The sequence below is a fragment of the Scyliorhinus torazame genome, chromosome 6 (assembly GCF_047496885.1).
Source record: "Scyliorhinus torazame isolate Kashiwa2021f chromosome 6, sScyTor2.1, whole genome shotgun sequence".
Classification (NCBI taxonomy): domain Eukaryota; kingdom Metazoa; phylum Chordata; class Chondrichthyes; order Carcharhiniformes; family Scyliorhinidae; genus Scyliorhinus; species Scyliorhinus torazame.
In genome coordinates, this window is record NC_092712.1 from 142,125,641 (window position 1) to 142,151,268 (window position 25,628).

The window sequence follows — 25,628 nt, forward strand, 5'->3', positions numbered from 1 at the left end:
TGCTTTGTTAAGGGGATACATTAATGCCCTGAGTGGTAAAACTGCAGATCCACTGACTTTACAAAACCAATTACTTTATCATGCTCCATTCCAATTTAATTTGTGTCTTTTTCATGAAAAGCTTACTTAACAGCAAGGGTATCTCACTGGAGACGACATCAGTACCAACAAAGTGGCTTACTGCAGTTAATTTGCATGGAGTCACCAATCTTTTTAAGTGACCTGAATGTTCTGTATTCCTGAATCTGAAACAAGAAAAACCTCCATACTCCCTGACCTTGCTTCAATCCTCATTACTGAGTAAATCTAAATAACATTTTAGCCAATCTGTTCCACCAATTGTCAAGATGCAACCACTATCTAAGGTCAAAAAATTAAATGAATCCACGACTAATATACTAATCACCGAACTAAAGCATTTTGTAACTAGTGCAATTCCTTCAGACTGTTCATTATCATCTTCTTCCGCCTCGACATTCTGTGCGTCACTTTGAGAAACCCTTTGGGCAATTCATTGCATCATGATATTTTACGTCACATTTGATACATCTTTGATCCATTCCCTGGACATTCCTGGGGTTCATTTGCCTAATATTGCTGCTCTGGTATCCAGATCAGCCAAAAGTGCTTTCATCCACATTCCTTCTGTCCGTAAACTTTCCTCTACACCGGCACCTGTGTCCAAGTCTCAAAATGCCACAATCATGGAATCCTCCATTCTTTGGAATTTAAGAACATAAGAACTAGGAGCAGGAGTAGGCCATCTGGCCCCTCGAGCCTGCTCTGCAATTCAATGAAATCATGGCTGATCTTTGCGGACTCAGCTCCACTTTCCGGCCCGAACACCATAACCCTTATTCCCTTTATTCTTCAAAAAACTATCTATCTTTATCTTAAAAACATTTAATGAAGGAGCCTCAAGTGCTTCACTGGGCAAGGAATTCCATAGATTCACAACCCTTTGGGTGAAGAAGTTCCTCCTAAACTCAGTCCTAAATCTACTCTCCCTTATTTTGAAGCTATGCCCCCTAGTTCTGCTTTCACCGGCCAGTGGAAACAACCTGCCCGCATCTATCCTATCTATTCCCTTCATAATTTTATATGTTTCTATAAGATCCCCCCTCATCCTTCTAAATTCCAACGAGTACAGTCCCAGTCTACTCAACCTCTCCTCATAATCCAACCCCTTCAGCTCTGGGATTAACCTAGTGAATCTCCTCTGCACACCCTCCAGCGCCAGTACGTCCTTTCTCAGGTAAGGAGACCAAAACTGAACACACTCCAGGTGTGGCCTCACTAACACCTTATACAATTGCAGTATAACCTCCCTAGTCTTAAACTCCATCCCTCTAGCAATGAAGGACAAAATTCCATTTGCCTTCTCAATCACCTGTTGCACCTGTAGACCAAAGTTTTGGGTCTCATGCACTAGCACACCCAGGTCTCTCTGCACAGCAGCATGTTTTAATATTTTATCATTTAAATATTAATCCCTTTTGCTGTTATTCCTACCAAAATGGATAACCTCACAATAGTTAACATTGTATTCCATCTGCCAGACCCTAGCCCATTCACCTAACCTATCCAAATCCCTCTGCAGACTTCCAGTATCCTCTGCACTTTTTGCTTTACCACTCATCTTAGTGTCGTCTGCAAACTTGGACACATTGCCCGTGGTCCCCAACTCCAAATCATCTATGTAAATTGTGAACAATTGTGGGCCCAACACTGTTCCCTGAGGGACACCACTAGCTACTGATTGCCAACCAGAGAAACACCCATTAATCCCCACTCTTTGCTTTCTATTAATTAACCAATCCTCTATCCATGCTACTACTTTACCCTTAATGCCATGCATCTTTATCTTATGCAGCAACCTTTTGTGTGGCACCTTGTCAAAGACTTTCTGGAAATCCAGATATACCACATCCATTGGCTCCCCATTATCTGGTAATGTCCTCAAAAAATTCCACTAAATTTGTTAGGCACGACCTGCCCTTTATGAACCCATGCTGCGTCTGCCCAATGGGACAATTTCCATCCAGATGCCTCGCTATTTCTTCCTTGATGATAGATTCCAGCATCTTCCCTACTACCGAAGTTAAGCTCACTGGCCTACAATTACCCGCTTTCTGCCTACCTCCTTTTTTAAACAGTGGTGTCACGTTTGCTAATTTCCAATCCGCCGGGACCACCCCAGAGTCCAGTGAATTTTGGTAAATTATCACTAGGGCATTTGCAATTTCCCTCGCCATCTCTTTTAGCACTCTGGGATGCATTCCAACAGGGCCAGGAGACTTGTCTACCTTTAGCCCCATTAGCTTGCTCATCACTACCTCCTTAGTGATAACAATCATCCAGGGTCCTCACCTGTCATAGCCTCATTTCTATCAGTCACTGGCATGTTATTTGTGTCTTCCACTGTGAAGACTGACCCAAAAAACCTGTTCAGTTCCTCAGCCATTTCCTCATCTCCCATTATTAAATCTCCCTTCTCATCCTCTAAAGGACCAATATTTACCTTAGCCACTCTTTTTTGTTTCATATATTTGTAGAAACTTTTGCTGTTTTTATATTCTGAGCAAGTTTACTCTCATAATCTATCTTACTCTTCTTTATAGCTTTTTTAGTAGCTTTCTGTTGCCCCCTAAAGATTTCCCAGTCCTCTAGTCTCCCACTAATCTTTGCCACTTTGTATGCGTTTTCCTTCAATTTGATACTCTCCCTTATTTCCTTAGATATCCACGGTCGATTTCCCCTCTTTCTACCGTCTTTCCTTTTTGTTGGTATAAACCTTTGCTGAGCACTGTGAAAAATCACTTGGAAGGTTCTCCACTGTTCCTCAACTGTTTCACCATAAAGTCTTTGCTCCCAGTCGACCTGAGCTAATTCTTCTATCATCCCATTGTAACCTCCTTTGTTTAAGCACAAAACACTAGTGTTTGATTTTACCTTCTCACCCTCCATCTGTATTTTAAATTCCACCATATTGTGATCGCTCTTTCAGAGGATCCCTAACCTTGAGATCATGAATCAATCCTGTCTCATTACACAGGACCAGATCTAGGACCGCTTGTTCCCTCGTAGGTTCCATTACATACTGTTCTAGGAAACTATCGCGGATACATTCTATAAACTCATCCTCAAGGCTGCCTTGACCGACCTGGTTAAACCATTGCAGGCTGTCCCATTTGTTCCATCAATGCTGTTGAAACGCTTAGGGGCAGCACGGTAGCCTTGTGGATAGCACAATTGCTTCACAGCTCCAGGGTCCCAGGTTCGATTCCGGCTTGGGTCACTGTCTGTGCGGAGTCTGCACGTCCTCCCCGTGTGTGCGTGGGTTTCCTCCGGGTGCTCCGGTTTCCTCCCACAGTCCAAAGATGTGCAGGTTAGGTGGATTGGCCATGATAAATTGCCCTTAGTCTCCAAAATTGCCCTTAGTGTTGGGTGGGGTTACTGGGTTATGGGGATAGGGTGGAGGTGTTGACTTTGGGTAGGGTGCTCTTTCCAAGAGCTGGTGCAGACTCGATGGGCCGAATGGCCTCCTTCTGCACTGTAAATTCTATGAAATTCTATGAAATTCTATGAAACAGCTACTTCCCCTGGATTTTTTTAAAGGCAGCAGAGATTTGATCCATAAGGGGCTCTCTTTCCAAGAACCGTGATTAACCAGGACACTATCCATAGACAAACATCTCAGCACAATCCAATAATTCAACTGCGAGTGACGAATCTCCAAATTGAATTTCCACAATCTTTTATATAACCTATGAGACTACATGATATATTCCGCCACAGAACGAAAATTTAAATTTTGAAACCTGTCAAAATATATATTTTTTCAATATAGATTTAGCGTATCCAATTCATTTTTCCAATTAAGTGGCAATTTAGCGTGGCTAACCCACCTACCTTGCACATCTTTCGGTTGTGGAGGCGAAACCCACGTAAACACGGGGAGAATGTGCAAACTCCACACGGACAGCGACCCAGGGCCGGGATCAAACCTTGGACCTTGGCGCTGTGAGGCAGCAGTGCTAACCACTGTGCCACCGTGCTGCCCCTGAAGCCTGTCAAAATATGACAATGACTCCTTGGCACCTAATAAATTGAAAATGACGGTGCAAATCTGGAGTGCAGGCCCGAACAACTTTGTAACTTTGAAGTGAAACAACGTCAAGCAGATTAACTTCTTAAAAACTCACTTCAGGAATGTGAACAGCACTGGCTAGGCCAGCATTTATTGCCCATTCCTACTTCTCCTCAAGAAGGTGGTGGTGAGCGACCTTCTTGAAGAACTGTAGTGCTGTTCGGGAGAGAGTTCCAGTAACAGTGAAGGAACAACAAAATATTTCCAAGTCAGGATGATTGGTGGCCTAGAGGGGAACTTCCAGGAGGTGGTGTTCCCATGTGTCTGCTGACTTTGTTCTTCTAGATGGTAGTGGTTGTAGGTCTGGAAGGTGCTGCCTAAGGAGCCTTGGTGAGTTCTTGCAGTTCATCTTGCAGATAGTACACACTGATGCTAGGGCTCCTTGACGTCATACTCTCTCAAATGCTGTCTTTATGTCAAAGGCAGTGACTCTCACCTCAGCGCTGGAGCTCAGCTCTTTTGTCCATGTGTGACCCAAGGCGGTGGTGAGCTCAGGAGCCGAGTGACCCTGGTGGAACCCAAACCGAGTATCAGTGAGCAGGTTATTGCTGAGCGAGTGCTACTTGATTGCACTGTAGATGATAACTTCCATCACGTTAGACCAATGGGTCGGTAATTGCCGGGTTTGATTTTCTCTGCTTTTTGTGTATAGGATATACCTGGGCAATTTTCCACATTGCTGGGTAGATGCCAGTATTATAGCCGTACTGGAACAACTTGGCTAGGGGTGTGGCAAGTTCTGGAGCATAAGTCCTATTGTTGGAATATTGCAGTATCCAGTGCCTTCAGCTGTTTCTTGATATCATGTGGCTGAAGACAGGCAACTGTGATGCTGGGAACCTCCGGAGGAGGTCGAGATGGATCATCCACTTGGCACTTTTGGACGAAGATTATTGTGAATGCTTCTGCCTTGTCTTTTGCACTGAGGTGTCGTGATGACCCATCACTAAGGATGGGAATATTTGTGGAGCCTCCTCCTGCAGTGAGTTGTTTAACCATTCACCACCATTCCAACTGGATATGGCAGGACTGCAGATCTTAGATCTGATCCATTGGCTGTGGGATCGCTTAGCTCTGTCTATCAGTTGCTGCTTCTGCTATTTGGCACAGAAATAGTCCTGTGTTGTAGCTTTAGTAGGTTGACTCCTCATTTTTAGGTATGCCTGTTGTTGCTCCCGCCATGCACTCCTGAACTCTTCCCTGAACCAAGGTTCATCCCTTGGCTTGGTGGTGATGGTCGAGTGGGGGATCTGTCAGCCATGAGGTGACGAATTGTGGTTGATTACAATTTTGTTTCTGCTAATGGCCCACAGTGCCTCGTGTATGCCCAGTCTAGACCGTTAAAAGTCTATCCCATTTAATATGATGGTAGTGCCACACAACATAATTGAGGGTATCCTCAATATGAAGATGGGACTTTGTCTGCACAAGGACTGTGCGGTGGAAACTCTTACCAATGTTGTCATGAATAGATGCATCTATGGTAGGCTGGTAAGGATGAGGTCAAGTATGTTTTCCCTCTTGTCAGTTCCCTCAGCACCTGCCCAATCTAGAAGCCATGTCCTTTAGGACCTGGCCTGCTCGGTCTGTGGTGGTGGTACTGAACCAGTCTTGGTAATGGGCATTGAAGCCCCCCCATCCAGAGTGCATTCTGTACCCTTGTCACCCTCCAATAAGTTGTGCTTCTCACAAGTTGTGTTCACCATGGAGGAGCAATGATTCATCAGGTGAGGGTGGACGGTATGTGGTAATCAGCAGGAGGTTTCCTTGCCTATGTTTGACTTCGTGCCATGAGACTACATGGGGTCCAGTGTCAATGTTGAGGACTCCCATGGCAACTCCCTCCAACTGTGTACCACTGTGCCGCCCTCTGCTGAGTTTGTCCTGCCGGTGAAACATGACAAACCTTGGGATGATGATGATGTCTGGGACATTAACTGTAAGTATGGCTATGTCAGGCTTTTGCATGACTAGTCTGTGAAACTGCTCTCCCAATTTTGCCCCTTAATGTTAGTAAGGAGACCGTTGCAGGGTGAACAGGGCTGGGTTTGCTTTGTGGTTTCTCGTGACTTGGTTAATGCCAGGCTTCACTCCTTTTGGGCTGGTTTAGCTCACTGGGCTAAATCGCTGGCTTTTAAAGCAAACCAAGGCAGGCCAGCAGCACGGGTTCAATTCCCGTACCAGCCTCCCCGAACAGGCGCCGGAATGTTGCGACTCGGGGCTTTTCACAGTAACTTCATTGAAGCCTACTTGTGACAATAAGCGATTTTCATTTCATTTTTATTGTCTTTGTAGTAGTTGAATAGTACTGAGTGGATTGCTGAGCCATTTTGGAGGGCACTTAAGAATCAACCACATTGCTGTGGACCTGAAGTCACTTGTAGGTTAGACCAGGTAAGGACAGCATTAAAGAACATGCGTGAATCTGCCATGGTCCGAACCCAGGTTCCCAGAGATTACCCGGAGTCTCTGGATTACCAGTCCAGTGACAACACCACTGCTCCAGCACTTCCCCATAAGCGAGGACTTAATGTATTCACCAAGTGGGATATTAGAAATATGTAGGTTCTAACTCTATAACCCACCACCAGTGTCAATAAGCATCTCTTTCTGTTCTGTTGAGCAATCAAATAAGCGACTGAACAAATGAAAACTCTTTAAAGGGGTACTGTCAGGTTATTGCAACAAAATGAAAACTACAAAAGAAACTTATCAAATTAAATGAATTATGGGGAATGACGATGCCCATCAGCCCCTGTAGTGCACACTGGTTGTAGAAGGCTTCAAGTGTACCGATGGACAGAGTGCTCCCTCTCCAAGGCACCCAGGCACAGACAACCACGGAAGAGGGGCAGCCAGTCGGGTTGAATGACTCCCTCAACCACCTGCTGCCTGGACCTGTTTATGGCCACCTTGCTCGCCTGCACCCGAGTCTGGGCAAGTGTCTGTTCATACTCTGTTGAGCAATCAAAGAAACAAATGAACTACATACTCAAATGATCACCCCCTTAAAGGGGCTGGGTAACGAAAACAAAAGCTACAAAAAAAAAACTTAGCAAATTAAAATAACATTCTCCAGGTTGATAATCCACTCCAGTCACTGTGGGGCCACCAGTCTCTGAGTAGGTCTCAAGTGTACTCTCCAAGGACACCCATGCACGGATGTAACCATGAGAGAGAGGCAGTCAGTCAGGTCAAACATCCCTCTCAGCACCTGCTGCCTGGACTTATTATCAGGCAACAATGCTGTAATAACGTGCACATGGCCCGTCCAATTGAGGATGACTGTTTGCCTGTGCACATTGGGAATGCAAGCTGGGTAGTTTACAAGCACTGGGATAAAAGATCAGACAGCATGAGGATGAGGCAGACTAGAAAGGAGAGAGGACCCGGTAAGCTGTATATAACTTTGTGTGAATAAATGTCTCTACAACTCGTCTTGGACTCCCCATGCCTTTATTAAAATGGCCATGCCTAGGAGAAGGCTAACAATGAAGCCATCCGACCTGCCTGCCCCTCTCTGCACGAGACCGCCCAAGATCAGGACTGTGGTGATGAAGTGCAAACAAAACTTCAGGACCAGCCTCCTTAGACAATGAAAGGGGGGAGGGGGCGAAACCTCATAAAACTAGGTCAACACGGAAAATGGACTCAAGGCCATAGAAATTACAGGCAACAGGAGTGTCTGCGATCCATCTTTTCTTTCAGAAAATATTTTATTGAGGCATTTATAATTTTAACATTTTAAACAACAGAGATCCAGCACACACACAAAAACCCTGCAATAACATACCCAACTCCCCCCAGCCCTGGACCCTAACTACCCATATGTTAGATTCCCTACCCTTATTCGTCACTTCCATGCCCCCCCCCCCCCTCCTGCTGATGGTCAATTCTCCTTGAAGAGGTCGATGAAAGGCTGCCACGTCCGAGCGAACCCCTGTAATGAAGCCCTTAAGGCGAACTTAATTTTCTCTAGCCTACAAAACCCTGCCACGTCACTAACCCAAACACCCGACTTCGGAGGCTCCAAGTCCCTCCATCCCAACAGAATCCGTCTCCGGGCCACCAGGAGGCAAAGGCCAAAACGTCGGCTTCCCTCTCCTCCTGGGCTCCCGGATCTTCTGACACTCCAAATATTGCCACCTCTGGACTCAGAGTCACCCTCCCTTCCAGGACCTCTGACATGACATCAGAAAATCCCTGCCAAAATCCCCTCATGTTGTACATGGTTCACAGGACTTCCCCCACACCGCCCACACCTGTCCTCCACATCCGTGATCCATCGTAATCATTTGTTGCATGTCACTGCTGCATGCAACACCCATCATGCCAAATTCCCAATGCGAAAGGGGAGGACTCCACCATAGGGAACCAACTGCCACTTCCAGACAAGAAGACAGAATGCCACAACCTGTCCAGATGTTTGACGAGGGTGAGAAATTGAAGAGTGTGCACAGTAACTCCTACAGGAAACCCCTCCTTCAAACTGGGAAGGCACAAAAGGGATTTCTGCAGGACAGCTCAAATTGCTGAAGTTTCCAGTGGAGCTGAAAGAGCGAAGGCCAATGCAAAATTCCATCTAAACGGGAGTCAGTTTGGATGGGTATGCTCCACATCAGTATATAAGATAAAGCAGAATTAGACAATTTGGCCCATCGAGTTAGCTCCACCATCTGATTATAGCTGATATGTTCTCATCCCCATTCTCCTGCCTTCTCCCCACAATCTCTGATCTTCATATTAATCAAGAAGTCCCCTTATTGATCATGAACACTATATTCGTGCTTGGGCTGCTGTTATCTGTAGTGCTACAGACCAAGAGCTGGATGGTGAAATCAGCCAGAGTAGTTCTTTCATAGAACACATGAGCTAGGAGTAGGGGTATGCAATTTAGCCTCTCGAGCCTGCTCCACCATTCAATACAATCATAGCCGATCTCATCCTGGCCTTAACTCCACTGTCTTGCCCGTTCTGCACAACCCTTCAACCCATTACCAATTAAAAATCTGTCTAACTCCTCCTTAAATTTACTCACTGTCCCAGTATCCACTGCACTCTGGGGTAGCATGCTTGCTCCGCCTTGACATCATGAGTGCAGTTGGGACTGAACATGATATTAAGGCTCTGGAATTGGCTCTTTATAATCTTTTTAGCATCACTTAACTAAGAAAGAAAATTAACTAATTAACCACCTCTTAAAGGGGTACTCCAAAACAAAATTACCAAGGGAAACAAATTAAAATGTCTGAATGGGGAGTGATCATGCACTCCAGACCCAAGGTGCTTCACAGGGAAATCACAAAACAAAATTTGATATCGAACCACAAAAGGTGATATCTGCTCAGAGGACCAAAATTTAGTCTGAGAGGGAGGTCTCAAGGATCATCCTACCAAGGAAAGAGGGGCACAGGTACAGAGAGGTGTTCAGATGAAATTCCAGAACTTAAGATCTTAGCAGCTAAAGGCAAGACACCATTGGTGGAGCAATTAAAGTCAGCTTAAGAGTTCAAAATGAGAGGACAGCAGATATACGGGGCAGCACGGTAGCATTGTGGATAGCACAATTGCTTCACAGCTCCAGGGTCCCATGTTCGATTCCGGCTTAGGTCACTGTCTGTGTGGAGACTGCACATCCTCCCCGTGTGTGCGTGGGTTTCCTCCGGGTGCTCCGGTTTCCTCCCACAGTCCTAAGATATGCAGGTTAGGTGGATTGGCCTGATAAATTGCCCTAAGTGTCCAAAATTGCCCTTAGAGTTGGGTGGGGTTACTGGGTTATGGGGATAGGGTGGAGGTGTTGACCTTGGGTAGGCTGCTCTTTCCAAGAGCCGGTGCAGACTCGATGGGCCGAATGGCCTCCTTCTGCACTGTAAATTCTATGATACCTCAGAGGGTCTTGGAAACCGAGATTAGAATTTGAAAATCAAAGCATTATTTAGTAAGCACAGGCATGATGAGTGAATGGAACTTCAGGTTATTCAAGATACGGACAAGAGAGTTTTGGATGACCTCAAATGTATGGAGGGCAGAACATGGGAGACCAGTCAGGAGCGCATTAGACTAATCAAGTCTAGATGTAACAAATACATAGTTGACGGTTTAGGGTTGGCAGGGAGCAGAGCCGGCCAATATTACAGAGGTCAAAGTAGGCGGTCTTAGTGATGGTGTGAATATATGGTCAGAAGATCATTTTGGGGTCAAATACTACACCAAGCTTCTAACTAATCTGATTCAGCATCAGACAGGGAAATAAGTAGAGACAGGAAATGGAGTTTGTCGTAACTGAAGATAATGTTTTCCGCCTTCCCAGAATTTAATTGTGGGAAAACTCTGTTCATCCAGCACTGGCTGTCAGATCGGAGTTTGACAACTTAGGTACAGTGTTGGGTTGAGAGAGGTGTGAATAATATAATAATAATCGCTTATTGTCACAAGTAGGCTTCAATGAAGTTACTGTGAAAAACCCCTCGGCACCACTGCCTTGTTCTGCATTACAAGCCAGCTGTTTAGCCCACTGTGCTAAACCAGCCCCTTGGTGTGGTATAGATGGCTGTCATCACCGTACATGTGAAAACTGCTGCTGTTTTTTGAGAGGGGCAGCCTGAAGATGAAAAATAGAAGGAAACCAAGCATGGAGGTACAGTGCAGGAGTGGGATGAAATGCCATTTTAATTGTTTCTCTGGCTAGGATTAGACAAACAAGATTGGAAGCATATGAGTGCAGCCACACTCAGTTTAACAATACCATAGACCAGGCATTGTCAAACTCGGCGGTGCGCCCCGTGGGTGGGTCACCGGCGGGTGTCGGGAGGGTCGCGGAGCCGTCCGTCGCGGCGCTCCTGATCGCGCAAACCTGCGCCCAACAGCCGCAGCAGCTGGCTGCTAAAAACTATGTGCATGCGCGCCGATGATCGGGCATGCATGCTCAGTGCAGCCGCTTTTTTTTTTAAACGGTCTACAAGTTCGGGGTGGTTTTATTCATTTTTTTCATTTATTTTAATAATTTAATTTTTTTTTTTAACAAGTTCAAGGAGGTTTTATTTGATAAAATTTTTCAGGAAAAAAATGCAGAACTTTGGACAGATGGAGACTCCATATTTTCCGACACCGGAAGGCTTCACCTTCATCCAACAGGTTCCATTGGAGGAGCGTGTACGAGGGCCAAAGGGACCCAAAACCATTTCCTCCATTTTTGTTAGTAGCAAACAAGGTAAGAGAAAATGGTGGGTCGTGCAGGTCGTCCAGCGTGGGTCGCGAAGGTCAGCCGGGTTGGGTCCCGAAGGTTGGCCGGTTGGTAAAAATGGATCCCCGGAAAAACGTTTGAAGAACACTGCCATAGACTACAGGCAGGTTGAGAAGGATGAGGAGGGATGACTTATGTTTGACACACTCAAATAGCATATACTTTGTGTCTTTGGTAAGAGCCATTTTGGTACTGCGACAGGTAGGGGGGACATAGGTGGAAGTGCTGGGAGGGATTCAAACAAAAAGGCTGTGAAAGTTGACACCATAAAGGACTTTGGACAGGAAAGAATATTTGAAGAATGGGTATTAGTTTACAGGGATGGAAGAATCAAAGACTTTTTGATCATAGGGTGATGACAGCAGAGCTGAAAGAGAGGGGAACCATTAACAGTATCAGCTAACATGGGTGCCAAGAAAGGAAGTTTATGGTCAGAACTTTAGTGGAAATAGAGTGAGAGAGCAGGGGCTGGATTGCATAGAGAAGTAACCCGGTTAACCAATCAGTCAGATAAAACATTTAATCTTTAAAAAAGCAATTTGTAAAATTCCTTTGCCACTATGTAGGGAGAGGTTACACCTTAAAAAAAATACAAAAATAAGCTACAAAGTTATATGGAGCAGGATTGCGTCGATCAGTTAGCTGTAACAACTCTTCAATTTTGTCACGCTTGCTTAAACAATCAATTATCTTTTAACTTCACTGTGCCAACACACAAATAAACGTAATTATTGTTGCACCATGAAGAACTAAAATGTTGCACAATATTAATATTGCAACTAATTTTCGCCTTTCTCTCCTGATTGGCCCACGGGAGCATCAACCCTCCAGTGCCTTATCCAAGTCGCCATTCTTTATGCATAATTTGATGGTGAATATTGATGGTCTATTTACCTTAGGAAGCCTGATTTGCTCTTCATCTAACTTTCACAGCACACCCTTTCCAGCAAGGGTCATTGGATAGTGGGCAGGAGTCAATTTACCCAATTTTGTTATGTTTTTGAAACATACGAACATATGAAACAGACTGGCATTTTTTGTAATGAGAAATACATATAAGTAAGGCAATATAGTTAGCAAGTGTTACCCTGTCAAGATCCACAGAGGAATTGTATGGATTGTAATCGGTATCAATGGGACAATGCTCAGAAAGAAATTCGGGTTTAGAATTCCATTGCTTGCAGACTTCGGATGAAGAATTAGAATCAACAAGGCTAATGTAAATATCACTGCAATCCTTGTTTTTCAGTGCAACAACAGCTGCTATGCAGAAAATCTGAAAATGAATTTGAACAGTGAGGGGAAAATTCCTAAAATGGTACATTTAAATCTGTCACAAGAGAAACTGGTTCCCAAAAGTATTTAATCTTAGCAGACACAGAGAAGAGCACAGAGCATATAATGCTACTTTTCAGCCACTAGGTGTAGCTAATGATTTTTATAAATACAATTTTAAATGTGAAAATAGAAGCTTACCTACTGCAGAGTTTTATTAATGTGCAAATAAAATTATTGGTTATCGAGTATCATTTGGGCTTTACCTCATCATTGATACATCTATTCAGTGTTCTTTTAATTCAAGGTTACTTATTCAAACCCGTACCAGCCTCCCGGAACAGGCGCCGGAAGGTGGCGACTAGGGGCTTTTCACAGTAACTTCATTTGAAGCCCACTTGTGACAATAAGTGATTTTCATTTCATTTCAAACTAATGCCTCAATGCTTAACAAGGGGATGGCACCGCGGTGAGCACTGGCGTCTCATAGCACCAGGGACCCAGGTTGACTCCGACGTCAGGCGACTGTGTGTGTGGAGTTTGCACATTCTTCCCATGTCTGCGTGGGTTTTCTCCGGTGCTCCGGTTTCCTCCCACAGTCCAGAGATGTGCAAGTTTGGTGGATTGGTCCCTCGGTGTGGTTATAGGAGTCATGAAAGGGGATTGGGCTTAGATTAGGGTGCTCTTTCAGAGGGTCAGTGCAGACCCAATGGTTTGAATGCTCCTTCTGCACTGTAGGGATTCTATGAATCTGAAATGACACTAAGCGAGCAGGCACAAGAGGTTGTGTGGGAAGAAGCAAGAAGTTACAAAGGGACACAAAGTGAGTCGAAAAAAACGACGTGTTTCTTTTAACTAAAAGTGTGACCGGGTGGCTCAGTTCTGTGTTTTGCATGGTCTGCAGCATGTGGGAATTCCTAGACATTCCTTGAAGTCTGGATGACTGATGCACGATCAATTGCACAAAGACTAAAGTTGGGTACAACTGTGGCTTTATTACAGTCAGATGTGTGGCCTCCTGCTGCAGCTGGCGAAATGGCAGGGCACTGGGGGTCATGCATATTTATACAGTTCTCTGTGGGCGGAGCCAGCCGGCAGGAGCTACCGACGAACCTGTAGAGCAGGTCCTACCTTACATCTCCTATTACAGTGGTTCACCACAATGACCACATTTGAGTGAAGTGCCACTGCTTTTACCTGCTTAAAAGTGGGGGTTTCAGAGCTTGTACGGGACTGGAGGCTCAGCAGTACGGCTGGGAGGTTTGTCGATAGCACGTTCTTAGACGTGGTCACCCTTCAGCTTAAGGAAGTGCAGACAGAGAGGGAACATGTGACTGACTGGTCAGAAGGGAGGGGGGAGGGGGCAGGCGGGTAGTCAGGAAAGCCCCAAAGTGCATCTCACTCAAGAACCGTTTTTCTGTGTTTGAAAACGTTGAGAGTAACGGCTCCTCTGGGGTGTGCAGCCAAAGCCAAGTTCACAGCACTGTGGGTGGCTCAGCTGCACAAGTGGGGAGGAGTAAGAGTGGAAGAGCAATAGGGTAGGAGACTCTATAGTGAGGAGTGCAGACAGGCATTTCTGCAGCCGATGATGTAACTTCAGGATGGTGTGTTACCTCCCTTGGTACCAGGGTCAAGGATGTCACTGAACAACTGCAGGGCATTCTGAAGGGGGAGGGTGAACAGTCAAACGTCCACGTGGCAAGGTTTGACGGCATTTATTTTAATGCAAGGTGTCTTATGGGTAAGGCAGATGAACTGAGGACATTGATTTAACACATGTGAGTGTGATATTATTGCGATCACAGAGGCATGGATGGGGGGGTGGGGGGATTGGCAGCTCAATATTCCAGGTATAAAGTCTTCAGATGAGATGCGGTGGGGTTGGTGTGTGTCAGTGTGTGTATAAAAGAGGAGGTGATGTAGAAATATTGAGGCCATATGGATGGAACATAAAAAAAAGTCGACTTCCGGTGTGAACCATGAAGTGGTCACACACAAGGCAGCCCCTGCCCAAGGTTACAGAAAAGAGCTCTTTTTTAATCAATACAGGGTAGAATTTTGATGAAAAGATGTAGGTGAATGTTGGAAGAGTACTTTCCCCCAGGAATGGTATGTCTCTTGGTTATCAGACCCGGCAGAAACAGTGAGGGATTTGGCTGGAGCTGCAGCAAAGACAAAAGCCTCTTCCAGCATGCAGGAGGGGAAGGGCAAGCTTAAAGGCTTCAAGCTGACTTGAGGGCCTTTATTAAAGCTGAATTCCAGCAGCAGAGGGAACAACTGTGGAAAGATCTCACCAAGGCCATTGAAGAAGTGGTGACGAGACTTCCGGTGGCGGCCATGGAAGAGTGGGTCGCGCATTCGGCAGCTCCCGTCTGGGACGGACTCTCGGACCTTTTTCAGGAGTTTTCACGGACTTTTTGGGGCAGATTGGTGAAGCGAACACTGCCAAAAGGATTCCCTCTCTGTTGTATGGATAGCTGGACCGGGAGTGGCCGGGTGAAGTGTTTAAGTCCCAACAGACAGAAGCGTGCGGAGCGGGCGCCGAGGCACGGCATGGTGGCCGGTATAGACAAGGGTGCATGGGCACAGTGGGCACAGGAGCAACAGGAGTTCCTTAGGGGCTGCTTTGCTGATCTTAAAAAGGACATGCTGGCCCCGATGGAGGCATGAATAGACCAAATGATCGCAACTCAGGCGACACAAGGGAAAGCGATTAAGGAGATGGAGAAAAAGCTATCCGACCATGAGAACGAGTTGGTCGTATTGGCCCTTAAGGTGGAGGCGCAGGATGACCTCCACAAGAAGTGGCTGGAGAGGCTGGAGGACCTAGAAAACAGGTCCAGGAGACAGAACTTGAGAATTGTGGGCCTCCCCGAAGGTGTGGAGTGGTCGGATGCGGGAGCATTTGTGTCCAAGATACTGGAGACGCTGATAGGGACGGGGGTATTCCCTCGACCCCTGGAGCTGGACGGGGTGCACAGAGCCCTCGCAAGGAAGCCCAAGGCGAATGAACCGCCAGGAAACGCCTCTAAATATCTGCAAGTACGAGCCCTCCTGAAAAAACAGGTAGTGGCCTTTCTGACGCTGCTGCCACTGAGGATACAGGACAGGGTGGTCTCCGGCACCTGGGTGGGGGAAGGGAAGGTGTCAAATATCTACCAGGATCTACAGGAGGCGGAGGAAACCCCGGTGGAAGAGCTCAAGGGCAAGTGGGAGGAGGAGCTAGGTGAGGAGTTGGAAACGGATCTGTGGGCAGAGGTCCTGGGCAGGGTTAATTCCTCCTCATCATGTGCTAGGCTCAGTCTAATTCAATTTAAGGTGGTCCACCGGGCACACATGACGGGTGTGAGAATGAGCAAGTTTTTTTGGGTAGAAGACAGTTGTATGAGGTGCAAGGGCAGCCCTGCAAACCATGTCCACATGTTTTGGGCATGCCCGGTGCTTAGAGAGTTCTGACAAGGGTTCGCGAGGACAATGTCTAAGGTGCTTAACACACGGGTGGTGCCAAGTCCAGAGATAGCTATCTTTGGAGTGTCAGAAGACCCGGGAGTTCAGGGGGTGAAAGAGGCCGACGTCTTGGGCCTTTCCCTCCCTAGTAGCCCGGAGATGGATTTTATTAATGTGGAGGGACTCGAAGCTCCCGAGTGTAGAGACTTGGGTTAATGACATGGCTGGGTTTCTCAGCCTCGAGAAAATAAAGTTTGCCTTAAGAGGGTCTGCGCTAGGGTTCTCTCAGAGGTGGCAGCCGTTCATCGACTTTCTCGGGGAAAATTAAAATGTCAGCAGCAGCAATCCGTTGGGGGGGGGGGGGGGGGGGGGTGGGGGGGTGGAGTAAGTGCTTCATTGGGATGGTGTGGGAAGACTGGGTCACGTGGAGTAATGTCTCTTTAATTGTTATTGTGTATTCTCTTTTTACACTATGTTAATGTTCACTCTAGTTTGTTTTGTTATTATTGTTACTACTGTTTTATTATGAAAAATTCTGCAAAACCTCAATTAAAGACACTTTAACAAAAAAGTCGCTGTCGCTTTGCTGGGTGTGTACTATAGGTCCCCAGTCAGGGAGAGATAGAACAGCAGATATGTAGGAAAATCTGTGTAAATACAATAGAATAATTATTTAGATTTAGTCTCACGTGTACTGAGGGGCAATGAAAAGAATTGTTCTGCGTACAGTACAGGCAGATTGTTCCAACATGAAAAACATAGGACATCCGATAAATACATAATATAAAGACAGAGACATCAGGTGAAGCAGACGGAGTGTAGTGCTACAGAGTAGAGAAGATGAGTGGAGAGATCAGTTCAGTCCATAGGAGGGTCATTCAGGAGTCTGGTATCAGTGTGAAAGAAGCTGTTTTTGAACATGTTAGTGTGTGTTCTCAGACTTTTGTATCTTCTGCCCATTGGAAGAGATTAGAAGAGAGAATAACCCGGATGGGAGGGGTCTCTAATTATGCTGCCTGTTTTCCCAAGGCAGTGGGAGGTGTAGACAGAGTCAATGGATGGGAAGCAGGTTTGCATGATGGACTGGGCTGTGTTCATGACTCTTGGTAGTTTCTCACGGTCTTGTGCTGAGAAGTTGCCATACTAGGCTGTGATGTAGGCAGATAGAATGCTTCCTATGATACATCTGTAAAAATTGGTAAGAGTCAATGTGGACATGCCGAATTTCCTCAATTTCCTGGGGAAGAATAGGTGCTGTTTTGCTTTCTTGGTGTTAGTGCCAATGTGGGTGGGCCAGGACAGATTGTTGGTGATGTGTAGACCTAGGAATTTGAAGCTGTCAACCATCTCCACTTCGGTACCATTAATGTAGAAGGGGTGGGTATGACACTTTGCTTTCTGAAGTCAATGACCAGCTCCTTAGTTTTGCTGACATTGAGTGATTGTTGTCGTTGCACAATGCCACTAGGTTCTCTATCTCCCGCCTGTACTCTGACTCGTTGTTGCTTGCGATCCGACTCACTACGGTCATGTGATCAGTAAACTTGTGGGTGGAGTTGGAGCCGAATTCTGCCACAAAGTTATGTGTGTATAAGGAGTATAGTAGGGAGCTAAGTACGCTACCTTGCGGGGCCCCGGTATTGAGGATTATCGTGGAGGTGTCGTTATTTATCCTCACTGATTGTGGTCTATAGGTCAGGAAGTCGAGGATCCAGTTGCAGAGGGAGGAACCAATGAGGTATTAAATAGGTATTTTGCATCTGTGTTCACTGTGGAGACGGACGGCGTAGGCATAGAAAGCAGGGAGGGGGCTGTGATACCTCCACAATCATCCTTTTTTGTGCTGGGTATGACTCCAATCAGTGGAGTGTTTCCCCCCTGATCTCATTTGACTCCAGTTTTGCTCGGGCTCTTTGGTGTCATACGCAGCCAAATGCTGCCTTCATGTCAAGGGCAGTCACTCTCACCTCACCTCTGGAGTTCAGCATTTTTGTCCATGTATGAACCAAGGCTATAATAAAGTCAGGAGCTAAGTGACACTGGCGGAACCCAAACTGAGCGTCAGCGAGCTGGTTATTGTTAAGTGCCACTTGATAGCACTGTTGATGACCCCCTTCCCTCACTTTATTGACAATTGACTGATAGGGTGGCAAGGGCGCTAATTGGCCAGATTGAATTAGTCCTGCTTTATGTGTACAGGACAATTTTCCATATTGCGGGGTAGATGCCATTGTAGTAGCTGTAACAGAACATCTTGGCTCAGGTTACGGCAAGTTCTGGAGCACAGGTCTTCAGCAATATTGCCGTATCCAGTGCCTCCACCTGTTTCTTGATATTGCATAGAGTGAATTGAATTGGCTGAAGATTAGCATCTATGAGACTGGGAGACTCAGGAATAGACCGAGATGGATCATCCACTCAGCACTTCTGGCTAAAGATTATTGAGAATCCATCAGCCTTATCTTTTGCACCGATGTGCTGGGCTCCTCCATCATTAAGGATGGGGATATTTGTGAAGCCTCCTCCTCCAGTGAGTTGTTTATTTGTCCACCACCATGGACAACTGGATGTGACAGGACTTTAGAGCTTAAATCAAGAAGGTAAGAGCCCGTGGGATCCAGGGCAATTTGACAAATTGAATCCAAATTTGGCTTAGTGGCAGGACGCAGAGGATGTTGGTCAAAGGCTTCCAGTCACAAAGAAAATCTGTGTCTGGTGGTGACCCACAGGGATTGGTGCTGGTTAACTTGCTGTTTGTAGTGTACATTAATGATCTGGACGGCAACATGGGGGGTATAATCAGTAAATACGCAGGTGACACAAAAATTGGTGGTGTGGTAAATAGTGAGGAGGAAAACTTTGGATTACGGGGCGATATAGACAGGCTGGTCAGATTGGAAGAACAGTGGAAAATGGAATTTAACCCTGAAAAATGGAGTTGATGCATTTTGGGAGGACTAACAAGGTAAGGGACTATACAATGAACAAAGGTGCTAGGATGTACAGAGGACCAGAGGGGCCTCAGAGTGCATGTCCAAAGATCCCTGAAGGCAGCAGGACAGGTAAATAAAGTGGTTAAGAAGGTTTATGGGAAACCTGTCTTTATTAACCGAGGCATAGAATATAAGAGCAGGGAGGTTATGATGGAGCTGTATAAATGCTCATTACGCCACAGCTTGAGTACAGTGTGCAGTTCTGGTTGCCACACAATAGTAAGGAGATGATTTCACTGTAAAGGTGCAGATCAGATTTAGCAGGATGCTGCCTGGGCTGGAGCGATTCAGCTATGAAGAGATATTGGTTAGGCTGGGGTTGTTCTCCTTAGAGCAGAGAAGACTAAGGGGGGACCTGACTGAGGTGTAATAATAATAACCTTTTATTGTCACAAGTATGATGTTACTGTGAAAAGCCCCTAGTCACCACATTCCACCACCTGTTCGGGTAAGTACAGAAATTGTACAAGGCTGCTGGCCTTGTTCTGCATCACAAACCAGCTGTCTAGCCCACTGAGCTAAACCAGCTGTACAAAATTGTGAAGGACATAGATAGGGTAGTCAGGAAGAAACCTTTCCCATTAGTAGAGGAGTCAATAAACATGGCACATAGATTTAAGGTAGTGGACAAGAGATTTAGAGGGGATTTGAGGAAAATCCTTTTCATCCAGAGGGAGGTGGGAACTCGCTGTCTGAAAGGGAGGTAGAGGGGACACAGCATTTAAGAAGGATTTAGATGAGCACTTGAAATACCATAGCACACAACCCTATGGACCAGTGCTAGAAAATGGGATCAGAATAGATAGGTGCTTGATGGCCAGCACAGACATGATGGGCTGAAGGACCTCTTTGTGTACTGTATGATTCTATGAGATGGAGTTCAATCGATTGTTGAAAGTCAGAAAATAAATAGTGAGAGACAGGAGATTATGGAGGAGGAAAGATTTAAGTGACAGATTACATAAAACATTAAGCCCTAGGCACAAAGCAATCAAAAAGGACTCATAAAAAGTTGGTCCTTGTCTCAGAGAAGTAGGCATTTAAAAGTGAGGAAGTGATGCTTAGTTGTACAATTGTTCAACCCCGTCTGGAACACTGCTTTCAATTTTGGACAACAAACCTCAGGAAAAACAGATTGGTCATGGAGGAGTTAAACACCTAATCATTAGATTCATACCAGGCTTAAAAGTTGCAAGAGGATAGGTTGCATAAACTTGTCTTATATTCATTTAAGTTCAGACGGTTGTGGGGTTATCTTATTAAGAGGTTAAAATGAGAAAAAGGAATTAATGGAGTAGAAATAGAGAAACAAGTGGAGGAATTGAGAAAAAGAGGCAGTGTTTTTGAAATGAGAGCACGGCAATTTAGGAGTGAAATCAGAAAGCACTTCTTCATACAAGTAATGGAAGTCTGTCGCTTTCTCTCCAAAAAGACTGTGAATGTTAAATCAGTTGAAAATATCAAGACAAAGACTTACAGATTTTTGTTGAGTAAGAATATTTAGAAATATGGAACAAAGTCTTGTAAGTGGAGTTGAAATACAGATCAGCTACGATCTGATTGAATGACCAAACAGCCTTGATGGTCAAATAGCATGCTCTTCTTCCTATGATTAAGGGAGGAAGAGCTGACTATTGGATAGAATCACCCCTTATGCTCTATGTGTGAAAGATAAATGGGTGAACCATGTAATAAAACATTGCACTTTACATTTTATGTCGAACAGTTACAACACAGTTGCCGAGGAACAGAATGACACTTACAGCATCTGTTCAATCCCCATACAAGCTGTGGTCATTCATAGAGGCCTGCCTCCTTGACTTGCCAATGCTTAATGTGAAGCAGTGCACCAAATGCAATATAATCAACTGTCTCTCTCAAATCGAGAGAGGTGCCAGTGGTCCTTCATGGACAACAGTTAATTACCATTTAATTGTCGCAGAAATTCTCTCAAATTCTTTTTCGTTGCTCACTCGGAAAGTGCAGCATAACAATGATTTTATCAGGGTACTGAGACTGTAAAGATAGGGCTGTCATGTTAAAAATGCAGCAGCATCAATGACCTGAAGGGCTGGCATCTGTCCCTGTGTTTTTGTTCTTTGGAGGAGAGCAAGTAGACCACACTGCACCTCTGTATCAGGTAGACAGTCGTCTTTCTTCATACTTACTGCAATAGGTTGGATGACAAAGACACAGAACAGCAGGGAGAAGAACAGTGAATGTAACCATAATATAGATTTGGTTGGTCCAAACCTGAAATGAATAAGAGAAATTGCCACAGTATTAAATTAATTTATATTTTAAAAAGAGATAAAATAATTGGAAATGCGACATACAAACTGCAGATCTTCTTACCGTAATCCTAACAAGCTTGTTATCAATGTGCACACCAAAGCAATCAAAAGGCAGATCACCCAGGCCAGATAATTGCACCAACTTGGGAGACAATGTTGGGTTCTATTCATCACAGGCTGTTCAAACAAACTGCTGTGTTCTGGAGATATTAAGATGTTATTTGAGAGATTATACTCAGAGGCATTTCCATTGTTTGGTTTCGAATAGTTAACTTAAATACAATCATAGAAACATAGAAAATAGGAGAAGGCCATTCGGCCCTTCGAGCCTGCTCTGCCATTCATTATGGTCATGGCTGATCATCCAACTCAATAGCCTGACCCGCCTTCCCCCAATATCCTTTGATCCCCTTCACGCCAAGTGCTATATCTAATTGCATGTTCAAAACTTGCAATGTTTTGGCCTCAACTACTTCCTGTGGTAACGAATTTCACTTTCACCACTCGCTGGGTGAATACATTTCTCCTCATCTCTGTCCAAAATACCTATCTAGTCATCTAAGATTACTAACTGCAGAATGTCTGGGAGCAATTCAGTATGGCCATATTTCTCATAATGTGAGTGTTCAGTAGTACAGGGAGACTCAGAGGCCAGGATTCTCTGATCCGGAGTCCAGCCAGCGGGTATCAGGACTGGTCTGCGCTCGGAACGGCACCCAGGTGTGAGTCATAGTCCTTGGCCATGCGGCACGGGGAGAGTAGCACGCTCCCACTGGTGGTGGGGGAGTAGAGAATGGGAACCGGTCTGACGCCTGGCGCCAATCCCATTTTTCTGCCAACATTCCATTCTCCACCCAATCGCAATTCCTAATAATGGGGAATAGTGAATCCCAGCCGGAGAGCTGTGTAGAAAAACAAATCATGGGCGGGATTCTCCAGTCGGCGTCGCCGAAATTGGGTTTGCTAATTAGCCGGAGAATCCCTGTTCACGACCGAATCGGAGGCGGTGCCGCTTTTGCGATGCTCCGCCCACTCCAAAGAGGTGTATTCAGAAAGTACGCTTCGTACCGTACCAATGGCCTCAGGACATTGCCTGAGGCCCACCCCCCAATGCTCCATCCCCGACCGGCTGAGTTTCCGACGGCGTGGGTTTCTCATGGTCTCACCCATCAGGAACTCGGCGTGGCGGATGCGGACTCAGTCCAGCGGCGCCACACAGTCGAGGGAGGGCCTTTGCCAGGGGCTGTGGGGCACTGTTGGGGGGTGATCTGGGTGTGCGAGCCGGCCAAAGGGGGGGGGCACTATTTTGTAGGTAGGGTCCGCAAGAGGCCGCCGCCGTGCGCATGTGCAGCCACGGACTCGGCAATTCTCCGGGCCGTATCAGCAGCTAGAGCCGGGTGTTCTATGCTGCCTTGATGCTAGCCGCCAGCCAAACAGAGGATTGGTGGCCATTTTACGCCATTTTTCTCTGTCGTAAAACGCCACCGTTCCCACGCCGGCGTGGGGACATAGCCTCAAAATTAGAGAATCCAGCCCTATATTTGTCAACTGTGGAAATGAAAGAGGGAAATCTCAATAGAGTAAACACATGTTTACAGAAGACCCACTGCTAAATTTACAATAAAATGTCAATCATGACATCACAACAATTCCAAGTCTTCTATGGCCACTGTTAGTTGACTACAGCACGGTAACATTAGCTTGCGGTCATTAATCCCATTAAATGCTACCAGTTCAATTTAATCCCTTAACTTTTTTCCCCTACCTGATGAATAATCTGATCGTCGGTCACTACAGTTGGGTTTGGAATCCTTCGCTATCGGCTTGGCATTTTCTTGCGAACTGCAATCCTCAAATCCACTTGAGCTGCCTTCAGACAAGCAATTTCCATCTTTCTTATTGCTCATTTCACTATCGTGCTCTGAGTGAATGCTGGGGGATTGTGGCTCCAGCAAACCACGCTGAGGAAAGGCAAGCATATATCTATGACAAACCGATTTAACAACTCTCATCCATGTTTTCAGATTCCTAAATGTCCACACTGTTCCCTCCCTCTATAACCTCCTGCAACCCTATATCTTTGCATACATTCAACCGAGTCTCTTGCACATCCATGTTTGTTAAAATCCTCCCCCTTAAAACCTACCACTTTGACAAAGAAATGCTGCTACATAAATGCAAGTTGTTGTAGTTTCATTATCTTGAGCAGATTCAAGTGATTTTTTTTTCTGTAACATGATGCTTACCTCGTATTTTTTCCTCCAAACTTCCTGTGCCCATTGCTGCAGATTCTGCCAGGACAGGTACGATTCAAATGCACTGTCTGAGGCCAGCAGAGCATCCCGATGAGCTGAAGAATTAATATAGGAACATAAAGTAATTGAAACTATCCAAAGTGGCAGTGTTCATTGTTGTATCTTAAATTTATTTTTGCATATGCTGTGTAGAGTTGCAGATTATGACTTCCGGGTTGCGGCGCTGCGGAGCTAAGCCGCGCGATTCGGCAGCTCCTGCGAAAACGGACTTTTGGGCCCGCTAACGGAGCCCCAACGGCACTTTAAAAAAAAAAAACAACCCGTGGGGAAGGAAGGAGAAAGGTCCCCTACAAACCTGCATGGATCGGACCCGCAGCAAAACAGTGAAAAAAGCGGCCCTGGAGCAGCAGGAGAAGAAAGAAAAAAAAAAATGGCGGCGCCCACGGACAGAGAGGAGATGAAAGAATTCATCAAGTGCTGCTTCGAGGAGCTGTGTAAGGAGATGGTGGCGCCTATACTGGCAATGATTGAAAGACTTGGAGCAACCCAGAAAGCCCAAGAGATGAAGATCCAGGAAAAAGTGAGTGAGAACGACGACGAGCTGGTGGGCCTGGCGGAGAGAGTGGAGCGGCACGAGGCGCTGCACAAGACGTGGGCGGGAAGACTCGAAGACCTGGAGAACAGATCAAGGAGAAACAACTTGAGGATCCTGGGTCTCCCAGAAGGAGTGGAGGGGGCCGATGCCGCGGCATATGCGCGCACAATGATCGGGACGCTGATGGGTGCGGAGGCCCCCCCGGGATTGCTGGAGCTGGATGGGGCGCACCGAGTGCTAGCGAGGAAGTCCAAGGCAAAAGAGCCACCAAGGGCGATGGTGGTGAGATTTCACCGGTTTACGGACAGAGAGAGGGTCCTGAAATGGGCCAAGAAGGAGCGGAACAGCAAGTGGGACAATGCGGAGATCAGAATATACCCGGACTGGAGCACTGAGGTCGCTAAGCGGAGAGCGGGTTTCAACCGGTCCAAAGCGGTGCTGCATCGGAAAGGAGTGAAATTTGGAATGTTGCAGCCAGCGCGACTGTGGGTTACACATAATGGCCAACACCACGACTTCGAAACGCCCGAAGAGGCGTGGACCTTTATACTAGCTGAAAAATTGGACTCTAATTGAGGGTTTGAGTGGGAGGGGGGTGTTTGAGGGTTGAAGTATGATGGTGGTTGTACATAGGGGGTCAACCACGCGCAGGAAATGTTATATGGGCTGGGGGAGTGGGACAAGGCCACGACAGGAGCTGCGCCATGGGGGGCGGGGCAGGCTTTGGAAAGCGCGGGGTTGTCTTTCCCGCACTCGGCAAGAAAGGCGGGAAGGAGAACAAAGGAATGTACATTGATTGGGAGATTCCCACACGGGGGGGTGGGTCAAAGGGATGGCGGGGGAAGCCGGGGTCAGCAGGTGTCAGCTGACTTACGGGAGCGATATGGGGGGAGCAAAAAAGCTAGACGGGGATCTAGCGGGGGGGGGGGGGGGGGGGGGGCGGGGGAGGGCGGTGAAGAGGGGGGGGGGAAAGGGTTGCTGCTGCACTGGCCGAAAGAGAACGGGACACAGAAGAGGTGGCTGGGACGGGGGTCCCCCGGCTGGGGGACTGGTGAGTGAGGGAGACGCGGACAAGGGACTGGCCCAGAAAAGGAGATGGCTAGTGGGAGTGGGGGGGGGGGGGGGGGGGGGGGGGGGGGGTGAGAGAGTCCCTCCAATCAGGCTGATAACGTGGAACGTGAGGGGCCTGAATGGGCCGGTGAAGCGGGCTCGAGTGTTCGCGCACTTGAAGGGACTGAAGGCAGACGTGGCTATGCTCCAGGAGATACACCTGAAGGTGGCGGACCAGGTCAGGTTAAGGAAGGGATGGGTAGGACAGATATTTCACTCGGGATTGGACGCAAAGAATAGAGGGGTGGCAATTCTGGTGGGAAAGC

General features: G+C 46.5%; 1 protein-coding gene across 1 annotated transcript in view; it reads right to left on the reverse strand.

Annotated features, from left to right (window-relative positions):
* LOC140425041 (polycystin-1-like protein 1) overlaps nucleotides 1-25,628 on the reverse strand; it is a 543,547-nt gene that overhangs the window by 92,923 nt on the left and 424,996 nt on the right. The window contains exons 48-52 of the mRNA XM_072508831.1: nucleotides 23,649-23,752; nucleotides 23,168-23,363; nucleotides 21,464-21,602; nucleotides 21,277-21,361; nucleotides 12,481-12,669 (exon numbers count right to left, since the gene is read on the reverse strand). Coding sequence (XP_072364932.1) covers nucleotides 12,481-12,669; nucleotides 21,277-21,361; nucleotides 21,464-21,602; nucleotides 23,168-23,363; nucleotides 23,649-23,752 — 713 coding nt within the window. The remainder of the gene's footprint in view (nucleotides 1-12,480; nucleotides 12,670-21,276; nucleotides 21,362-21,463; nucleotides 21,603-23,167; nucleotides 23,364-23,648; nucleotides 23,753-25,628) is intronic.